Source organism: Pholis gunnellus (assembly GCF_910591455.1).
Source record: "Pholis gunnellus genome assembly, chromosome: 3".
Lineage (NCBI taxonomy): Eukaryota > Metazoa > Chordata > Actinopteri > Perciformes > Pholidae > Pholis > Pholis gunnellus.
In genome coordinates, this window is record NC_136529.1 from 19,248,724 (window position 1) to 19,268,212 (window position 19,489).

The window sequence follows — 19,489 nt, forward strand, 5'->3', positions numbered from 1 at the left end:
ACGGGTGTATTTCTTCCCGTACATATCCATACACTATATTTTCTTCCTCCTCTGTCTCTTAACGTTCTGTTGGATTGCGGTCTAAACATGTGGTGACAGCTTCTGGAAGCGGCGCTCTGAATAGGTGCCAACTCCTTGAGATTTCAGTGTCTGCCTGGAGTGCACTCAACATAGAAATTACTACCCTGCAAACCATGAATACAGAATTGGTGCAGTCATCTCTCTTTCTAAATTATTGATCAGTTAGGATCCAGTAACGTATTCTGGAAAACAGCTACTGAATCTTGTGAGGAAAGAATTCATTGATTGTAAATAGTTTGGTTCTCCCTCAGGCTTATTTTTCCACCTTTATACCGCTCCTGTCTTGAGTTTTGAATCGTCAGCCTGTATAAACACTCTCGGGTGGAATAAGAAAACACTTCTGCTGAGATGTTATTAATGCGTCGTGCATTTTGTGTCTAACACCTTTGAGACACAAGCAATTAAACACACTCTGTCTCCATGGAGCGAGTGGCGTCACCGCTGACGTCGGCGAGGAGCCCTGTGAGACCGTTGCGTCTTGTTATCCTAAACACAGAGGTTGCTTCAGAGGTGTGCGAGTCTGCCTGTGCGTGGATTTGTGCTTGTTTTTTGTTACATTCATGTACTACATGCTCATTGCATGTCACGTGCAGTGTTCTCTTTATGGAGGCTTACCCTCAGTGATAATGATGTTAATTGGCAAAGAGCTGTGATTTTTTTTTTTTTTTAAGTTACATGAATTGAAACACAGCTTGTGTCACCATACATGATATTATTAAAAAGACACAGCAACATCATTACAGTGATATTTCCCAGCCATGCTTGTGAGTAAGTTTGTGTGTGTGTGTGTGTGTGTGTGTGTGTGTGTTGTCCAACAGTTGAGTCGCAGCTGTTGAGTCCTGGTGTCAGTGCTGTCCATCGAAGAAATGTCAGAGTAAGCGAGCGCCATGAGGCCTTTAAAGCCCCTTTCTCACTGGACGAAAAACCCACTAACATCCACGACCATCTGGCTCATGTCTTTAGTGGGAAAGGTTACAATCGGCATTCATTCCCACAAATGACTCTGCAGTAGTCACAGGTGTTCATCAGCTCCAGCTCCGATCAGCAGTGATGGAAACACGAGACTCATTTAACCCCTTTTTCTGGCGCGATAATCTGAATAGTGAATACGTAATAAATTAAATCAACAGGGATTTAGTCAATTATTATATAGAGACCGAACAAGTAACAGCTATTGTAATGTTATCGCTTTTGTTCTCTCTGTGTGTTTCGTTAGCCAAAGAGCATCTCTTCCTAACAGAAAATAAGATTACAACCATTACAACAGACATAAAAGATTAGTAACCACCGTAACTGGCCTCCATGCTACTTTCTACTGTGTAGAAGCCCTGCTTTGTGGCACGACCGTGTCACTTTGACCTGGTTTGAGGTCAGTAGACTGCGTGTGTGCGTGTGTGTAGCTGCCATGCATTGTTTCATGCTTTTGCTTCTGGCTAAATACAAGTATATAAGAGAGGGACCTATATTCCTTGTCAGTGATGTAGACTAACTTTGACCACACACACACACACACCCTCACACACAGACACACATAAACTTTGCATTATGAATGTGCAACTATGGATACCATCAGATGTTTGGTTGCTCTCCTGCTTTATAAAGCAGCACGAGGGCGTGCACACACACAAACTCTGCAGTGCTTCACCAGTGTATTCTTCATGCAGAAACTCCAGCAATGAGTTCAAGGCCCCCGCTGAGATTTCTGGGTAATTCATGAGCTGCCTCACCCAGAATCGCTCTCTCCGCTTGGAGCCAGCCGCATGTACACATTGATGCACACACACACATATCAGAAAAAAGGCACCTGCATCTGCCAACATACTCCAAGTTGTGTGTGTGTGTGTGTGTGTGTGTGTGTGTGTGTGTGTGTGTGTGTGTGTGTGTGTGTGTGTGTGTGTGTGTGTGTGTGTGTGTGTGTGTGTGTGTGTGTGTGTGTGTGTGTGTGTGTGTGTGTGTGTGTGTGTGTGTGTGCGCGTGCGTGCGTGCGTGCGTGCGTGCGCATCTTTATCATCTGATATGAAAACAAGGTGGAATACTGCAGAGGAACCTCTGATGCAGGTAGTTGCCAGATAATCTTTGTTTCCGGCTGTCCACTTCTCTTTCACTTCTTTCCCGTTCATATATGTGTGCGCACTCACTCACTCACTCACACACACAAACACACACGTCATTTTTTTAGACTGTCGGAAATGGGGGATTCTAAAAATGTGTTTGTCTGTTGGCTTGATGATGAGACGGTCGTTGACTAGTAAGGAGAGAAGCATCAAACGCTCTTTTTCCTCTGACACACACACACTCGCATGCACAAACAACCACACATACACAGACAAATTGCAGGCCTGTCTTGAAACACCAGCCACTTCTGTCCTCTCTGTCCTCTCTCACTCCTTCTTAGCTCTCCGCGATACAACAAGCTATTTTCTGAGTTTTTATTCTGCACAAACAGGTTTTTTATGGAGAAACATAGCGCTTGTTAATGCGACGTGCTGCCTAATTAATTCTCGCTGCCAAATGCACGAGTGTTTTTGTGTTTGCCACACATGTTTTCCTTCCACCCCAATAGCCACGATTCACAGCAGTGTATTCAAACAACAACACCTCTCTCCCGTACATAAGCCCGTATTGTATTCTCCCGCCTCCATGTGAATGGAGGTTAGTATATTGACAAATTCCACTTGTGGTCGGCGCTAATGTGTGCCCAGACATATTTTCTTGACGTAATACGTTAAAGAAATGGCAATCATAGGGGGATGATTATTCAACCATTTCCTTCAGCGCGACCAGCAGCACACATCTGCGATCAGTCAGTGTTATTGTGGGCTGAGTTGTGTGCACACCCGTGTTTGGTGCCATATGAATGACTATATTTCATCGTTTTGCAATGTGAATTGGCTGAAGCAGCTCCACTCGGGGGGGGAAACCACCACAGTTGCTGCTGTTAACCAGCAACATGCGTGACCTCTAGCTGTTATCTGGAGACCACTCTGGGTTTATATATAGAATACACGTTTGGTGTGTGTGTCTTTGTGCGCAATCCTCATATATTATCAGCAGTATCTAGGTTGTATCGCTGACCTTGAATATCAGCTGACATAAAGTATAAAACACACCATACATAAAGTATAATGCTTACTGTATGTTAACCCTTTCAAAACTCCCATTAAAGATCGTGGTTTAGGAAGATTTGCGTATTCTTCTTGTGAATATGCAGCGGAGCCTAAACGATCTGTCGATTTTAATTGATCGGTTGAACGAAAGAATATTAATCGGCAACAGTTTTTTAAGCAAGATCTGTTCTTGGTCTTGTATGATGATAAACTGAAAAGGGTTTTGGATTGTTAGTCAGACAAAACTGTGGGCTTCTGGAACTTTTGCAATTTCCTTAAAAGTTTGAGCCGAAGCAATTGATCGGTAGACCACAAAACCCACAAAAGCAATGTACAAATAATAGACATTTTTCTGACAATTGCCTACATCTTTGTGAAATAATGGATAAGAAGTGATTAAAACAGTAGTAGAAAAGTAGTCACATTTATCACACACACTCATACCTTTTGGGGTTTTTAGAAGAAAAGACCAAGCCCCAGTGAAGTGCAAATCCTCAAATCCATTCAACACCACATGCACCCGGCACAAATCAAAACAAGAAACCTCCTCTTCTGCATTTCTAAGACCCTGCTGCCAAAGTCAGTGGAAGGTTGTTGGCTTAACTCTTTCATCCCCGGCGGAGTTCTGTGTCTTTGAAAACACAGCAGAACGTTAAATACGGTCTCCAGCCAATAACCCTGCAGAGACCACAGAGGAAAACATTCTTTCCATTCTGAATAGCAGCTCCAATTCACGTGGGAATCTTTAAGGCCTTAAATTGCAGAACCAACATAAGAATGTTGCCTCCATTTAAAATGGTTTATCAAACACACACACACACACAACCACACACTTTACTTTTACCATGTGACGGATCACTGTGCAAAGAACCAACATAAGAATGTTGCCTCCATTAAAATGGTTTCCAACCTCAAGGGAAACACCCTTTATTCCACGCTGATCTATGCTGTTTAAACCTTCCAGACCTGCAGGAAAGCTATAGCACCTTTACCCTCCAGTACCCCAGAGAGACCTATAGAGGCTACTGTGTGTGTGTGTGTGTGTGTGTGTGCACGCAGTGTGTGTGTAGTGGTCCGTGTTAACCCTTATGGACTCTCGGGGCTACTGTATACAGTATATTTCGACTGTGAGCCTCCTCCTTAGAAGATGGATTAACCCTTTTAACTTGTTTTCCTTAGGCTGACGGCATTGGATTGCTTGTGTGTGTGTGTGTGTGTGTGTGTGTGGCTGACTGAAGTCCAAATTGATGGATTTCTCTCCCATGACTACATGATTTGAAAAGTATGGCCCCTAGTTGTATGTCATAAAAAGACGATGGGAATTGTTTTGTTACTTGTAGCCAAAAAACTGGAAGCGTTGGTGTCTTGGTGTGTGTGTGTGTGTGTGTGTGTGTGTGTGTGTGTGTGTGTGTGTGTGTGTGCGCGTGTGCGCGTACACAGGTCTACAAGTCTTCACGTGTGTTTCTGTCAGTCTCCTTTGTTCCGAGGAAAGAAATTGCCCCTTAGCCATTAGTTGTTACAAAAGAAGGTTGTTTCAGGTAATGGCTGTGTGTTCCTGTCGCTCACGTTATCACACACACACACACACACACACACACAACCACACACACACACACACACAACCACACACTTTACTTTTACCATGTGACTTATCACTGTGCAAAGGAAGAAAAGTAGAGCATTCCAGTTGATAAGCCCACCACCCTGCACTGCCTCGATCCTTTGGAGAACATAAGCGGTCCAAAGAGGTGCGTGAGGGACGGACGAAGTAGTGACTGAGCAAGAGATGGAGGCAGAGGGAGAGAGAGAGGATGGATGGATGAAGAGGTAGAAAAGGACAGGGAGATGGGGATATTGATGTTTGTTCAGTAACTGTATCAGCTGTGAGCAGACGGAGAAAAAGAGTGAGAAAGTAGAAAAAGGCCGAATAACTGGTTATTGACATGTGCTGAGCTGCAGGCAATTTAGGCAGATCGGGAAGTAGAGTGTGTGAGGGGGGGGGGGGGGTGTTATCTTTTCTCCTGTGTGGATCAATCAGATGATGTAGTGATAAGACTCTGGATTACACCGCCATTTACACACTCCGTGTGTGTGTGTGTCTCACATGCGTCTGTTGGCTCTGGTTGATACACACTGAAGCCCATTCAGTTCCACACTTTAGCAGTCAATCAGCAGCCTCCCGTCTCACACACACACACACACACACACACACACACACACACACACACACACACACACACACACACACACACACACACACACACACACACACACACACACACACACACACACACACACACACGCCTGCAGTCTTGCCTGCACACATTTGGTTTCAGTCAAACCCAGTATTGCCAAAGTAGCAACAAAAAGTGTTTTTTTTTTTTTTATTAACACACGTTTTAATCATCAAACCTTGGGCCAGTAGTTTTCATTATCTATAATTGTGACGATTTCAATTAGTTGATAAATCCGCAAAAAATGTCCCCAAGCCCAAATTGATGTCCTTAAATTGCTCATTTTGTTAAAAAACTCAAAGATGATGAATTTACAACGATACAAAACAGAAAAAACGACAAATTCTCACATTTGAGAAGCTACAATATTTGGCATGTGTGTGGCTTTTCAAAATCAGCCAATTTCTACAAAAGTACTAAATGTGTTAGTTTAACAAACTGTGCCACTTAAACCCTACTTCATAGGCAACCGAGTATGCTGTGTGTGTGTGTGTGTGTGTGTGTGTGTGTGTGTGTGTGTGGGGGGGGGGGGTGTAACTGGTTAAGGCACTTTAAGGGTCAGTGGATCGCCCGGGGCGATGAGCCCCTCGTGACACGGGAATGCTCCAGATATTGTCACATGGTCACCAGCATTACCGCCATGTAACCGCCGTGACTGAAGGCTTTACAATATGCGGAAGGTTTTTGCACGGTGACATTGTGCCAGAAAGAAATAAGAGTGTGTTTATGAATGGCTCATGTTAACATTTAGGATAATCAAGTAAAAGCGATGAAAATGAGGCACATATTGCCCGTCTTTATTCGTCTTTATTCCCACTGTGAGTGGACTGACAGACCGCTCTGCTGCTTTCACAAAATCACTGCACTAAGGCGCTTGATGTCTTGGGCTTGATCTGGACCTTTGTCATGTTTCATTCCCTGTCCTCTCATAGTCCTCCTTCTCTCTAGGCTTTGAGCTGTTTGAATAAGGCTTCAAAATGCTGAAAAAAATGATAAAACAGACTGTGTGGCTTCTTTTAGAACATCTTAATACACAATTGACACACGATGATAGAAAGCCTCGTTCACTTTCCTGTTTTTTTTTTTTTTTTTACTTATTAGGGTTCAAAATGAATACTATAAAATGACATCCTCTGCTTCAGAATTTAATTTTGAACAGTTGTATTCTTCTGTGAGGGCTCTCGTCTGATTGTCTTTTCTCTTTTTCCTCCAGCCGCTGCAGATAGACGATAACTTCTGTGGCCAGGACTTCAACCAGCCTCTGGGGGGAACCAGCACCATCGAGGGCACCCCCCTCTTCATCGACAAAGATGACGGCATGACCTCGGTGGCGGCGTACGACTACCGTGGCAACACCGTGGCTTTTGTTGGCACGCGTAATGGCAAACTGAAGAAGGTAGGAATGATTTGTTTCCCCCATTTGGGCTTTTTATTTGATCCAGTCTTCCTTTTTTCCATTTAAATGGAATGACGTGTTGGTTTGTTTTTAGTTTTGGTTGATTTTGAACTCTGTAGTTGCAGAGAAATGACCTCTAAAGTGTAACGCAAACTTGCTTTTTTGGTGCTTATCGTTTCTAGGAAATGTAGCAAAAATGGATGCAAGTAATTTAGAGTTTTTTCTTTTGTTTTGTTTGGAATAGCAAGTAGATGTTCCGCTAGTGATGGTTATTGTTCACTTAATGAACTCTATGCTTGCAGCTTAATTGTGGTGCGTTTACACTGAGCACTTTGCAGGGACTTTCTACACCAAGATTAAATGCAGTCGACTCCATTTTTCTCGCTAGTGGCCATTTCCAACAGGGCATTCAAGTGCCTCTTTAAAACGTGTTCGTTTAACAAGCAATTTAAAGCGAGTCTGTGGCTACACCCCTCATCGATTGTCATGTTAGTCACGTCACACATAAAATGTTACTGCTGTATCCTTACGCCTCGTACTGCCTCTAATTTTAAGAGCTCGCCTTCAATCAATCCAACAGCTATGACTGGTGAATGGCTTTTCTGTTCTGGTCAGCTGTGTGGCGTGGATTAATTCAGGTGGGTAGATGGAGGCTAGGACAGAGGGATAGAGCGCTGATGGATGGACCAATTCACTTTCCGTTAGAGTTTGACTTTCAGTCAAACTTTTCCTTTGGAGAGCATCTTTAGCGGTTCATTTCATTTTTTTTTATTAACTTTTGAGACTCGCGGTTTGTGTCATATTTCGACCGCGCGTATGCAGCGGCTGTATCCTCTTGTGGAGGAACGAGAAAGCTCCTGAATGACTTCAAGTTAACTGTTAACGGAACATTAATGTTGGGTTGAGTCTTGGTTGACATGGCGATTGTATGTGAGATGTACACTCTTGCAATGTACCATAATTACGATTCTATCTGTGTAACATGCTAATGTGCAGCCTGAATATTAGTTATTATGTGTCATGTCTTTGTGTGTGTGTGTGTGTGTGTGTGTGTGTGTGTATCCAGTCTATGGACGACGGTTAGATGGTACCTCATTAGAATTCACCCCGTTTCCCGCCGCACTGCTCAAGACCTGTCATCCATTCAATATTATGAATGTATAATCAGCCTGTGTGTGTGTTTGTGTGCTTTTAATGCCTGTTTGTGTATGCACGCAGTGTTTGTGTGTTTGTCACTCACAGTGCGCATAATAATGTGTACGCCTGTGATGGCATGGATTTGTGTGCGAATATGTGCGTTTGTGTTTATGAGGGAGCGAGAGACAACAAACAATACAGTGTTGACTAAGATTCAGGGCTGTGCATTTGTCAAAGTGACACCCATTCACTTAGCTTGGCAGTAGGCCCCTCATTTATTTAGCTGTCGTCACGTGTCTTTTCTTCTGTGCACTCTGTGGAACACCTGAGAAAGCAATGCTACGGCAGGTTGCTGAGGTGTGTTGTTTTTTTTACGTGTGTTTGTTATGCTTTTGTGTGTTTATTTTTGTGTGTGTGTCTGTATGTGTGTGTGTGTGTGTGTGTGTGTGTAACAACGGAGCCAAAGAGCCTGCAGTTCTTTTGGCTACCTTCTGTTTCAGACAGAAAATCCCAAAACAACAAGAAATCTGCTCTTGGAAAATATTCAATTTGCATAGAAGGGAACAATATCTAAAACCTGACATTCCAGCAGACACACACACACATGCGCCGCACACACACAAACTCACAGCTCTGCCAGAAAAATAATGCCAGAAAAAAAAAAGCAAAGTAATGAAGAGATGATGAGAGATGGAAAAAAAAATGGAAACAGAGCAACTGAATTAGTAGCGTTGTGATAACAGATATAGTTCCTCACTGATCCGGCAGGCATCCGTCCTCTTCCACTCTGTGTCATTGTTTCTATAAGTGATTTCATATGTGTGCCTGTTATCTTATCAGTAGAATAAGACGTATGAGTCATCGGGACCTGTTTCTACCAGAGTGTGCTGTTAGCTCCTGGCAGTTTAACAGGAGTGCATCACAGACCATGATGCCATGATGGAGCGCGTTTCCTCTTCCTACACTTTCCTCTGGAGAGCACTGGCATTGAATGCTGCTTATATAGCCATGCCTGAGGGTGCTGAAGGGAGATAGGGGTAGAAACGGGGAGAATATTGGTAAGATGGATGACTGTGCTAAAAGGAGGCAGCTTTCTAGTGTGTTTTTCTGTCTTACTTTGAGAGGACGAGAGTGGAGAGGATTGTCAGTATTTGTCAATTCATCCACTCCACTCATCCAGTGTTTGCCGGCACAAAAACAATGGGAAAACTTTAATCATCATGGCTGTCAGCCAAATGGATATTTTCTTCATCAGTGTACTTGAAGATGTTTCTTTTTTAAGTACCGTTATTCTACCTGAAGCATCCCTTCATTTCTCATTTGGCTGGACTTGAAGTGCTTTGATACGCTTTGTCATCTACACATCTATTTTTAACCAACTCCAATGCTCAAGGTTGTCCGGAGCAACACGACGGTGGCACAAACAACATGTTTAATGCACTAATGAAGTCCCTCTGTGCTCTGTTGGCCACGCACACACACACGCACACACTCACACACACACACTTACACACACACATACAGGGCAAAGCTTTCACTAATGAGTCCTGGTTTGATGGTGCAACGATAGGAGATACAAGGAGAGGAAGGGAGATAGATATAAAGATGGAGCAGATAGAGAGGAGAGCAAGAGGGAGGCGTAGGAGAGAAGGAAGTGATAAAGAGAGGCGATGTCCACTGCCGTGATTAACTAATTCCAGCGGTCATCTGGATACCGCTGCGGTCAAGGACACAGCGGCGATACTGGCAAATACGCGGCACTTAATATTTAGGATTAAAAGCCTTCGTTCCCTTTTGACGGTTTCATTATTTCTGTCTTCTTGGCTCGGCCGTGTGTTGCTGTTCATCTGTAAGCGCGGCAGCTTTACATACTGTTTTCATGTCTCACTCACACTTCCTCCGTTTCAAGTTTCCCCGTCTAAAGAAACACCGTAACTGTGTTGTAAAGCAGTCAGCAGATGGACATTCAAGCGAAAATCGGGGGATTCTCTCGGCCACTTCCTGCACCTTAAGGCGCTGTTGAGCATTGACAATGCGAGGGCATTCAGCATGACCATCACGCGCTCGCGCACACATACACAATCTCAATAGCTGGGCTCAGGCCACCAGACAAAAGAGAGAGGATCCTAGTCGATAATCCAATACCTATTGTAAGTGCTTGTTTTTCAAAACCGCACACACATTTACACGCAAACGCACGTTAGGATTCCTCAGCTGCGCCCTCCTCCGGGGGTCGATTCGAGCCATCTGCCGTGTGTATGTGGCCAGTGTGCCAGGTGGTAGGAGCCCCCAGTGCCCGCTGCGAAGCCCATTGTTGCCGCGCCAGGCTCAGGTGGTGCTGCGGTGGGAAGTTGCCGCCGTTCATCTGACGGGCGGGGGGGGGGGGCATCGATGAAGCAAACTCGAGGCATCGTACAGCATGTCTGTTCCAACATATGACTTTAATGTCTAGTGGAACCAAAGCAAAACATACTGTAAAAGTGAAATAGATTAAAAAGAAGTTTCTCAATGCAGAATAAATGTCCTTCAAACCGGCATTAAGCCGAGGGCAGCAGAGTGTAAATGTCTCAAAACCAAAAGATAACACGACTGACCTCTGCACCAGTCAAAGTGTTTCCGTAAACTAATTAGCATTGGTTCTGCTGAGGTCTCCTTGAGCAAGAACACGAACCCCTATCAGCTCTGTTATCTGTAAAGACGAGAGGATGACGGCATCCGCCAGGCAGCTGCAATCTAAAGCGATAGACGGGACTTGATAAATTTGGCCTCTTTAAGACACAGTGCCTTTTTATGAACAATGGCGGATCGCAAGTTTTAGTCGATCAACCGTTGTTGTCATCTAGTGTGAAATACGGGCACGAATAATAGTCACCTAATACTAATCTAACACATCTAATTAAATACATACATCACTGTGTTTTTACATTCACTACACTGGTCACGTGGCAATCTAGGGGTTAATAACGAGTGACAGTGACGTACGCGAGTATTGCTCTGTGGAGTCAGGGATGTATTCCACTGGGACCGTCGGTGTCATCATCAAGAGACCATGTCACGGCCTAATTGACTGATGATTGTTATTCTACTGGTGCATAATGCGGCCCTGTCAAACTCCCCCCGTGTGTGTTTCTGTGTGGTTTGCATTTAAATGTCTCTGTCCACCTCCCAGCCTTTAGGGGCCGGACCTCCACCCAAAAAGGCACAAATGAACACACTGTGCAAACACACCAATAATATTTGACCAGTAGATCAAGTCAGGAAGGAGAGAAGAAGTGTGTGTGTGTGTTGTGTGTTATATGGGCAAGTGACTTTAAAGGGGGGTGGGTGGGTGGGTGAGGGGGTGTTGTGTCATCACTTGGCCCAGCCAGCCACGCCACGAGTTGTGTGGGGGGCAGCGGCACAGAGGCTGGCTTTGTTTGACGTTTGGTAGCCCTTCGGTCATTAGTTCACACAACTGCATGTAGTCACAAACAAATGCAGAACGGATGAGAAAGAGACGGAGAACGATGAAAGGGATCCGACACGGTGGAGGGAATAGAAAGACCCGGCGCTCAAGACAAAACGGATAAATTACACTTTGCATTTAACGCCGAGTCTTTTCCACTTAATTTAGCTCGGTCCCAGAGACCCATCAGTCATCCAATCTTATAAGGATGTTCCCAAATTAACAGCAAAATGTATCATTTTCTGCAGCAGTTTAACCTCTCTCCCGACTTTAAAATGGTGATTTTTTTTCCGATTACATACAGCCCTGTTCAGCCATAATGTGAGTGTGACAAGCCAAGCATATAGAGTATATCCTTCTCGCCACTAGTACCCTCTCTTAGCATGCAACCTAGCGTGAAATCAACTTAATCAAATGAATTAGTAGCCGGCCAGCTAGCTTCACGTACAGAGGACGTTGTTGTATGGTTTCTGCCCTCTGCTATCCTACCCAGAGCGACTACAGGGTGAATACGAGTCCGCGTGTTTACGTCTGTACAAGAAAACACTGCGCATTCGTCAGGTTTTGAGAATGAGTGTGTCTCCACATATGTGTGTCCTGCTGACGCGTGTGGATATCAATTATCTCTCGTCATTACCAGCCCCAGTCTTCCTCCCATCTGTTGGCATGTCCTCTTGTGTGGCTACACTCAACCCGACAAAGCGCACAACATCTCCCTGTGGACTCTCACAGACGCACACATTTATGCACAATGACACACTCGAGCCTTGGAGGGTGTCATTGCAGGATTTCACGCAGGGAATATAACATGCATGTGTGACTTCAGGCCTCGGATGCTGCTACCTCTGCTTTCTATCAGGGTGAGAGAAACCGCAGTATAGATTGTTGGATATTTTAAGTTTTAAAAACTGTCTAAAAGGCATCCATAAATCTAATTCTAACTCAAATAGCCAGTGTAAAACTACAGTTATGAATTAATAAAAGGAATCATCCATTGCTTCTTCTCGTCGCCTCTCCGCTTCTGTTCTCTCTCTCATTTTCTCTGTTTCATCTGCTGCTCACATATTCTCTTTCCGCTCTGTCTGTCTGTTTCCTTCTGTGATCAAAGATCCCTCTCCCTGATAATAGTTGAGTGTGAGTGTGTGTGTGTGTGTGTGTGTGTGTGTTGAGATGAGATGTCGTGGTCCCTATTTTTCTTTAATCATTTTCTCTCATTAAAGAAAGGGCAGACACAGGAAATGTACATACATGTTAAAGGTTTGCATGTAAAAGTATGTGCACAACCTTGCACACACACACACACACACACACACACACACACACACACACACACACACACACACACACACACACACACACACACACACACACACACACACACACACACACACACACACACACACACACACACACACACACACTTTCACATCTTAGAAACAGGGCTTTAGCACTTAGGTTGTAAGGGTAGACAGTAATGAGGGGTCTTCTTAAAATATTTAATGCCATCCAAACTCCCACAGTCTCATTAAACCAGTGTCTCTAACTCCACCTTTATCCTACAAGAGCCTAATCCACCCATGATCCACGTTTCCTGCCTTACTGCCAAGCACAGGCGTCAATAAGGGACACTATGAAGTACCGCAAGTTGTACTTCAATTCAAATCTTAGTGAATGTCTCCACTTAAAACTCAGCGCCAACTATTACCCAGTAATTTCACCAGTGCATAGCAACGCGTTCAAAACTAATCACTTTTAAATCTCCGGATAAGTTACAGTGGGCTCCTATGTAGCAGTTCAGCCCTACGATAATCTCAGTGCTAATGCACTTTAGCCCGGTCCAACAGCGTGTGACTGCACTGCACGGCACTCATTCACTACCTCGGCGTTCCCATTCTAATTCACCACTACCAGGGGTTAATGAGGCAAAGTGAGGAGGAGAGGAGAGGAGAGAGGGGGGGGGGGGAGAAAGCCGGGAGAAAAAGAGACAGGAGGAAAAGAAAGAGCGAGGGAGATGAATAATAAATGTACCATGCTAGAATCCATTTTTAAGGGAAGATTAGAAGAGTCTGGATGCAAGCTGGGATGCTCACATGATCCAAGTGAGGACCTGTTTCTAGGTCATCTCTATTAGACATCTCTGGATAGTGCATCAAAGAACCCCTGCTTTCTCATATCATATATATTATACGTGGAAACTTCCATTCCTTTTTTACTTTTTTAGTGTTTCTGTACATTTTTATTTATTTATGTAATGCAATTTTAATATAAGGTAAGTTTAGTTCTTAAAGATCATTGTTTTTGCATGTATCAGACTGTCATAATGCCATAGTATTATAGTGGCCTTTTAAATGTAATAGAATATGCAGCAATGCTGTTGACATGGAGCATGATTTGTGCCTCTAGAAAGTGAAGTCGTGGGTAGAGGATATAGTGTCCTGGCTTAGCTCTTTCCATACCAACTGATTCAGCCAACAGCACACCTGGTGGATGGCGCAGCGCCAAGGCTCCATGGGCACACTCTCACTTCTGGCAAGAAGACGCACACGCACACGCATACACAACACCTAGGCTGACACCAGAAGGGATGTCATATCTCAAGCTAACGAGCACAAATGAGCACATTCACGCAGATATATGCAAACTTGGACACACACTGGGGCACGTTGGATGGCGTACACAGTGTCCAGAGGGATAGGCATGAGTGGCACAGCGGGCATAGATTACCTTTGGCCCACAGTGGCTGTATTTTACATACAGGCACACACACACACACACACACACACCGTCTCTCACACTCCTTTCCTTGCAATTAAGCCCAGCAGCTCACATTAGATGCCTTGGCTTAGAAAGGACCATCTTCAAATGGCTGTCCAGCTCTCCACAAGCCCTTAACAGCCGCACTTGGAAGCTACATGAACTTTTAGCCATAAAGTGGCAGTAATGATCGACTGTTTTACAGAGTGATACAATTACATAGAAGTAGTACATATAACAGAAGAACACAGCACTTTGATGGTTCCCTTAAATCTCTGTAAATAACAGGATGTTTATCTTCATTATACAACTTGACAAGTGTAAATGAGTGTAAAGACATGAGTTACGAACAAATTTGCTCGTATGCTGTGAAGAATGCAGACAGCACCAGATACACATTCACACTCTCTTATGGGATGCTGGCTTATCAGATTACCCATCGCCAAGCTAATAGATTCCTAATAGATTGTTTTTGATTAGTTCCTCTGGTTTAGTGACGTTAAGATGATTAACTGTTGTGTGTGTGTGTGTATAGAAACAAATGCACGTTTGTGTTCACCCGCAAACATTTGCATACAGTTTTGTATTAGTTAACAGGAAATGCGATTACTGGAATTATTTTGTGTTTGGTTGTTGTGTTGTCACATGGCTGTGATATGCTTTGGGAGCATTTCAGGGCCACAATATTCGAGCTGGGCATAGAGTTCACCGTCTCTCGTTCTCATACATGCACTCACACACAGACACACAAATACCCCTGAGATACACAAACAACTCTAAATGCAACAGCTCCCTGTGTTCATCCTTCTCACACAGCATGGCGGCGTCTCCCGCCGTCTAACTAATTACTCCCCCACCCGGTGTCCCCCCCGGAGGGAAGAGCTTCAGCCTAAAGCCTTTACACAATGTTAGCAGGCTTGGTAACTTGCCCCCCAGCCGTTCTGTCTTTAGCCTGCTTGCCTCCTGACTACTGCTAGCCATATTGCACTGACCCTGTGGCTAATCCTGTTAGCATAGTAGTTGGTGATAGCCAAGCGGAAAGCCAATCTCCCAATGCTGGTCTAATACCCTCTGGCAAATCTTTGAGCGTAACAGTTGGCTAACGTGAACTCACTTGTTTGTTATTAGTTCTTTGTGCACAAGGCGGCAAGTCCACTCTAATTATTGAGTTGAGATTTCATTTAATGCTAATTAAGAGGAGTAAGTTGTTCCAGCAGTGGCTTAGGTTCTTGTTTTTAGCGTTAGCAGAGCTTGCAAAGAAACACCTAATGGCTTCATTATTGGTGCAGCTGACCTTGTGGCTTCATCACTTCCATCTGCTAAGCCCTTAAAAATGAAGAATTATGCATTTAAGAGGAGGCTCTCTGGGCACAGAGTGTTATTCACTTCCTTGCAGAGGGTTATTTCTTTCCTCCCTGCGTTCCTCTTTCTCTTCCCCCAGTTCTGAGTCTCTTAACGCTGAGAGACAGAGAGATATCATCGTCTCCTCTTCATGGTAAAATATTTATCCATCCTTTCCTTTGGTTCAAATGTATCAAACTGATGCAGCCTTTAATTAGTCATGTATGCATCTATCTCTCTTCTCCCTGTCTGTCTCTTGTTCCCCCTTCACTTCTCGTCTCTTCCACCCAGCCCCTCTGTTTTTCTCTCTTTGATTTACTCACACCATTGCTCCTCTCTTTCTGCTCCTCTCTTTTCTCCATGGAATTAGTCATTAGCTGACTGACTGAGCTGATTGCATCTATTCCCAAGGCTAGCATTTGTTTGTGCATCTTCTTTCTTTCCCTCCCTCGCTCTCCACCCTCTCTCTCCCAACTCAGTCTTTCTCCTTCTCCTCCCATCTTATGCCCCCCCCCCCCCCCCCCCCCCCCCCCCCCCCCCTCCAAAGAAAATCCTTTCTCCACACCATCTCCCCCATAAAATGATCTTGGCCACAAATACTGCTACCACGGTACACGCACTCTCCCCAGTCCCCTCCATACCTTCTCTATAACCTTAATTGCACGGTGCCGTTTTAAATTGGCTAACATCAATTAAGGCCTCACTATAATATTTAATTGGTCATTTAGCTTGGCTACTGCTTGAATGCAAAGTCTCTCAGGAAATGGTTCAGTTGGCCTCCGACAGCACATGTGGCCATTTCGGAGACAGTTTCCTCCTCCCTGTGGGTTTCACAATGGTCTGGCCAGCTACTGACACTGCCAAGATGGAGCGGGGGGGGGGGGGGGGGGGGCGTAACAAATGGCAGGGGGAGAGATATTCTCCTCTGTCTACCCTTTCCTCTCTTCCACCTCTCTCTCCAACCATCCTCACACCCCTCTCCTTCTCCGCTCCTCAGTCCATGTGTTGCCGGTGGATTAAGCTAATTAAAGCACCGTAAACAGGGTCCCCAGAGAGAAGCTACATACACATACACATTTACACACGAACGCTCATTAACAGATGCAAAGTACACAGATGCCCACCATAGGAAAAGCAGGCAGGAAACAGGAGAACATGAACACAAGGATACAAATACATGCAACACACACTGCATGAACTGCAGCGGCACATAGGGTTTGCATGTGCGCCATCCAAGGGCGCCATGCATTACAGTGGTGGTCATTATATGGTCCTGTCAAAGCACCATGTAAATACTTTATGGACCACTTTCTTGCACTGTAAACAAGCTTCACTGGGTTTCAATGGATTTCCGCGCGGATTTAATTATTTGTCATTAGTGAAGAGCAGAGCTGAAGACCACGTGACCCCCACCCCACTGTTTGATGCTTACCCTCCATCCTCGGCCTGTGTTCACTCCAAGCTTCAGCCCAAGGACTCCCAGCTATGTGTTATCAACCATAAGAGCCTTGTTCGGCCTATTTATGGGTCACTGGCAGAGAACTAGTGGCCCAGAAATAACACCAGACAATCTCACTTGAACCTCGGTTTTGTGTGCATTTTTTATTTGTGTGTGCGCATGATCTGAGAGCATATGGTTGGTAGTGTCTGTAGTGTGGCAGTTAGTTTGTTTTTAAGACATGATTGACAGCCAGTGTGGGAGCCATCATACCCGTATGCGTATAAACTGGTGTTCATGTCGAACAAGTCCGAACATACAGCCTTGTGGCTACCAACTGAAGCTTGAATGTGAATTGAAACAATGTCCTGGAGACAAAAAAGAAATGGCCGGAACAGATGAAAGAAATGCCGAGGACGGAAGGAACCCCTTCATCCTGTCGTGGAGAAAGACAGGAAGAGAGGGAACGCTCTGTCTCTTGGTTGGAATTCCTTCCGGATGTTTCTGCTTTCAGGATATTGGCCGTGTCTCTGGAAAACTGCCTGCTTCCAGGGAAACCTATTGGATTACTGATAACCTTGGAATGGATAGGGCCAGCACAGAGGGTGTGTACAAGAGAGAGGGAGGCGGAGAAAGCGATGAGTGCATGGGCTTCTCCCTCACTTTGCTTCACTTGTCTTTTCCCTTCCGTTTTTTTTCATTCTTTCTCTCACTCAATTGCCCCTCCATTGTATTCCCTTGAAGTTAAATCAATGACGAGTCTGGCGTTAAGTATGAGTGTATACCTTTGGCTTTCATTGTTCCCTCTAAATTGTATTTGTCCCCCCCGTGCTATGGTGAGGGTATGGCTCTTGACTGCACCGATGCCCCCCCCCCCCGGCGAGAGACCTGTTTTATTATTGTGAAGAAGATATCGGAGGGTTTTCAGCACACAACAATAAACACAGTCACGCCGGAGAACACAGAAGCGCACACCCAATAATAAGGCTCCAATAACATAGGGGTCTTTACTCCAACTTGTCTCCAAATCCCCTAGTGGCGGGCCTGCTCCTCGGTTACCATGGCAACAGTAGTCAGGGCAGCCATGGCTGGCGATAGTGAGGAAGAGGAAGGAGGAGAGGGAGCGAGCGAGCGAGAGAGAGAGGGGGAGTCACGGGGAGCATTGACGTTTGTGGTGCAGGCAGGGGAGTTGAACACAGTCACAACATTGAAACTGGGTTGCTGCAACGTTAGAGCTGCATGCAGCAGCAGCACAGTGCGGGGAATGCAGTTTCAACTGGGGTTGGAAATAAGTGGGCTTGTAGGTCATGTTTACCCCTGTGTGTGTGTGTGTGTGTGTGTGTGGTTCGGGTAGAGCGAGAGAGCAAGAGACAGATTATGTGAGAGAGAGAGAGAGAGAGAGAGAGAGAGAGAGATGAAACTGCAGAGACAGCACACTCGCTCATTAACTCCCTCGGCATGTTCATTCTGTCGTCATGTTTGTGCGCTTGCAGATGAGCTCTGTGTTTGTGAGGACATGCTCAACCATGCACAACACAGTGGCTGCGAACAGGATTCAGGCTGCACTCTCTGTTGCTTTGATATTACATCTGCTTGCAACCACACTATAGAACTTTGACTCAACCCAAAATCCATCTACGTGGTGTAAACGTTCCTAATCTGGTGGGGAAAAGTTATTAAAAGTGGGTATTATGTGATATTTGAATTTAGGATAAGTTTAATCTTATCTGAAGTGTGGATTTTATTTTCTTTCATTCGCTATCAGTCAAAAGCTGTCTTCACATTTCTAGACTCTGAGGCAATACAGCAGTGGGTTAATGCTATTCAGCTGACAAACCGTTACCATCGCCAGAAAAATGTGAAAAGAATTACAGTAATGGTGATGCCGGGGGAATCTTTTCTCTCCTCTCCTCTCCATATACTTACTGTACACAGTACAGAATAGCGCAGCAGACACCAGATGCACGACAAACAGGCAGTTAGTGTCAGGACTCCGACGGAAAATCCATAGTTTCATTACAGGCCCGGTGGTATGAATGTGGCTGGGAGGCCACCAAAGCTCTATCATGGGCCCTACGGGAGCCGGAATGGCTGCATTTAGTGACGCAGTGGAGTGGAGAGGAGGCAAGAGGGTCAAGGCTGCTGCTGGGAATGAAGTGTGTTCAAGAGACGGAGAGAAGCAGCCAGATAAAGTTCATGGGCAGTAACTGGCACAGCTGCAGATGTACCCTACTCACCTTCTTTCGGAGACTTCTGCTGCCACACTGGTCCCTGTGTGAGTGTGTCAAGGACCTCACAATAGGATTTGACATCAGTGCTGCGGGTCACAACATTATGCCATCTATTACACATATCCTTGACAGGATTTCCCTGTGAGGTCATGTAACGTACACAGTGCTGCCTATACTGAGCAATTTAAATGGCAGCAGTGCAGATTTTCTACAGTATACTGGATATGCACGGCTCTTAGTGAGCTGAGGGATGTCTCATGCTACTGCAGGGATTGGTCTTCGATATAATGGTGACTTTATTCGGCATACATTTTGTTGCATAAAC

General features: G+C 44.9%; 1 protein-coding gene across 1 annotated transcript in view; it reads left to right on the forward strand.

The window, feature by feature from the left end:
- Nucleotides 1–19,489, forward strand: part of plxna1b (plexin A1b) — a 176,940-nt gene that overhangs the window by 43,383 nt on the left and 114,068 nt on the right. Inside the window, exon 3 of the mRNA XM_079186674.1 lies at nt 6,636–6,818. Within this exon, the coding sequence (XP_079042800.1) occupies nt 6,636–6,818 (183 nt within the window). The remainder of the gene's footprint in view (nt 1–6,635; nt 6,819–19,489) is intronic.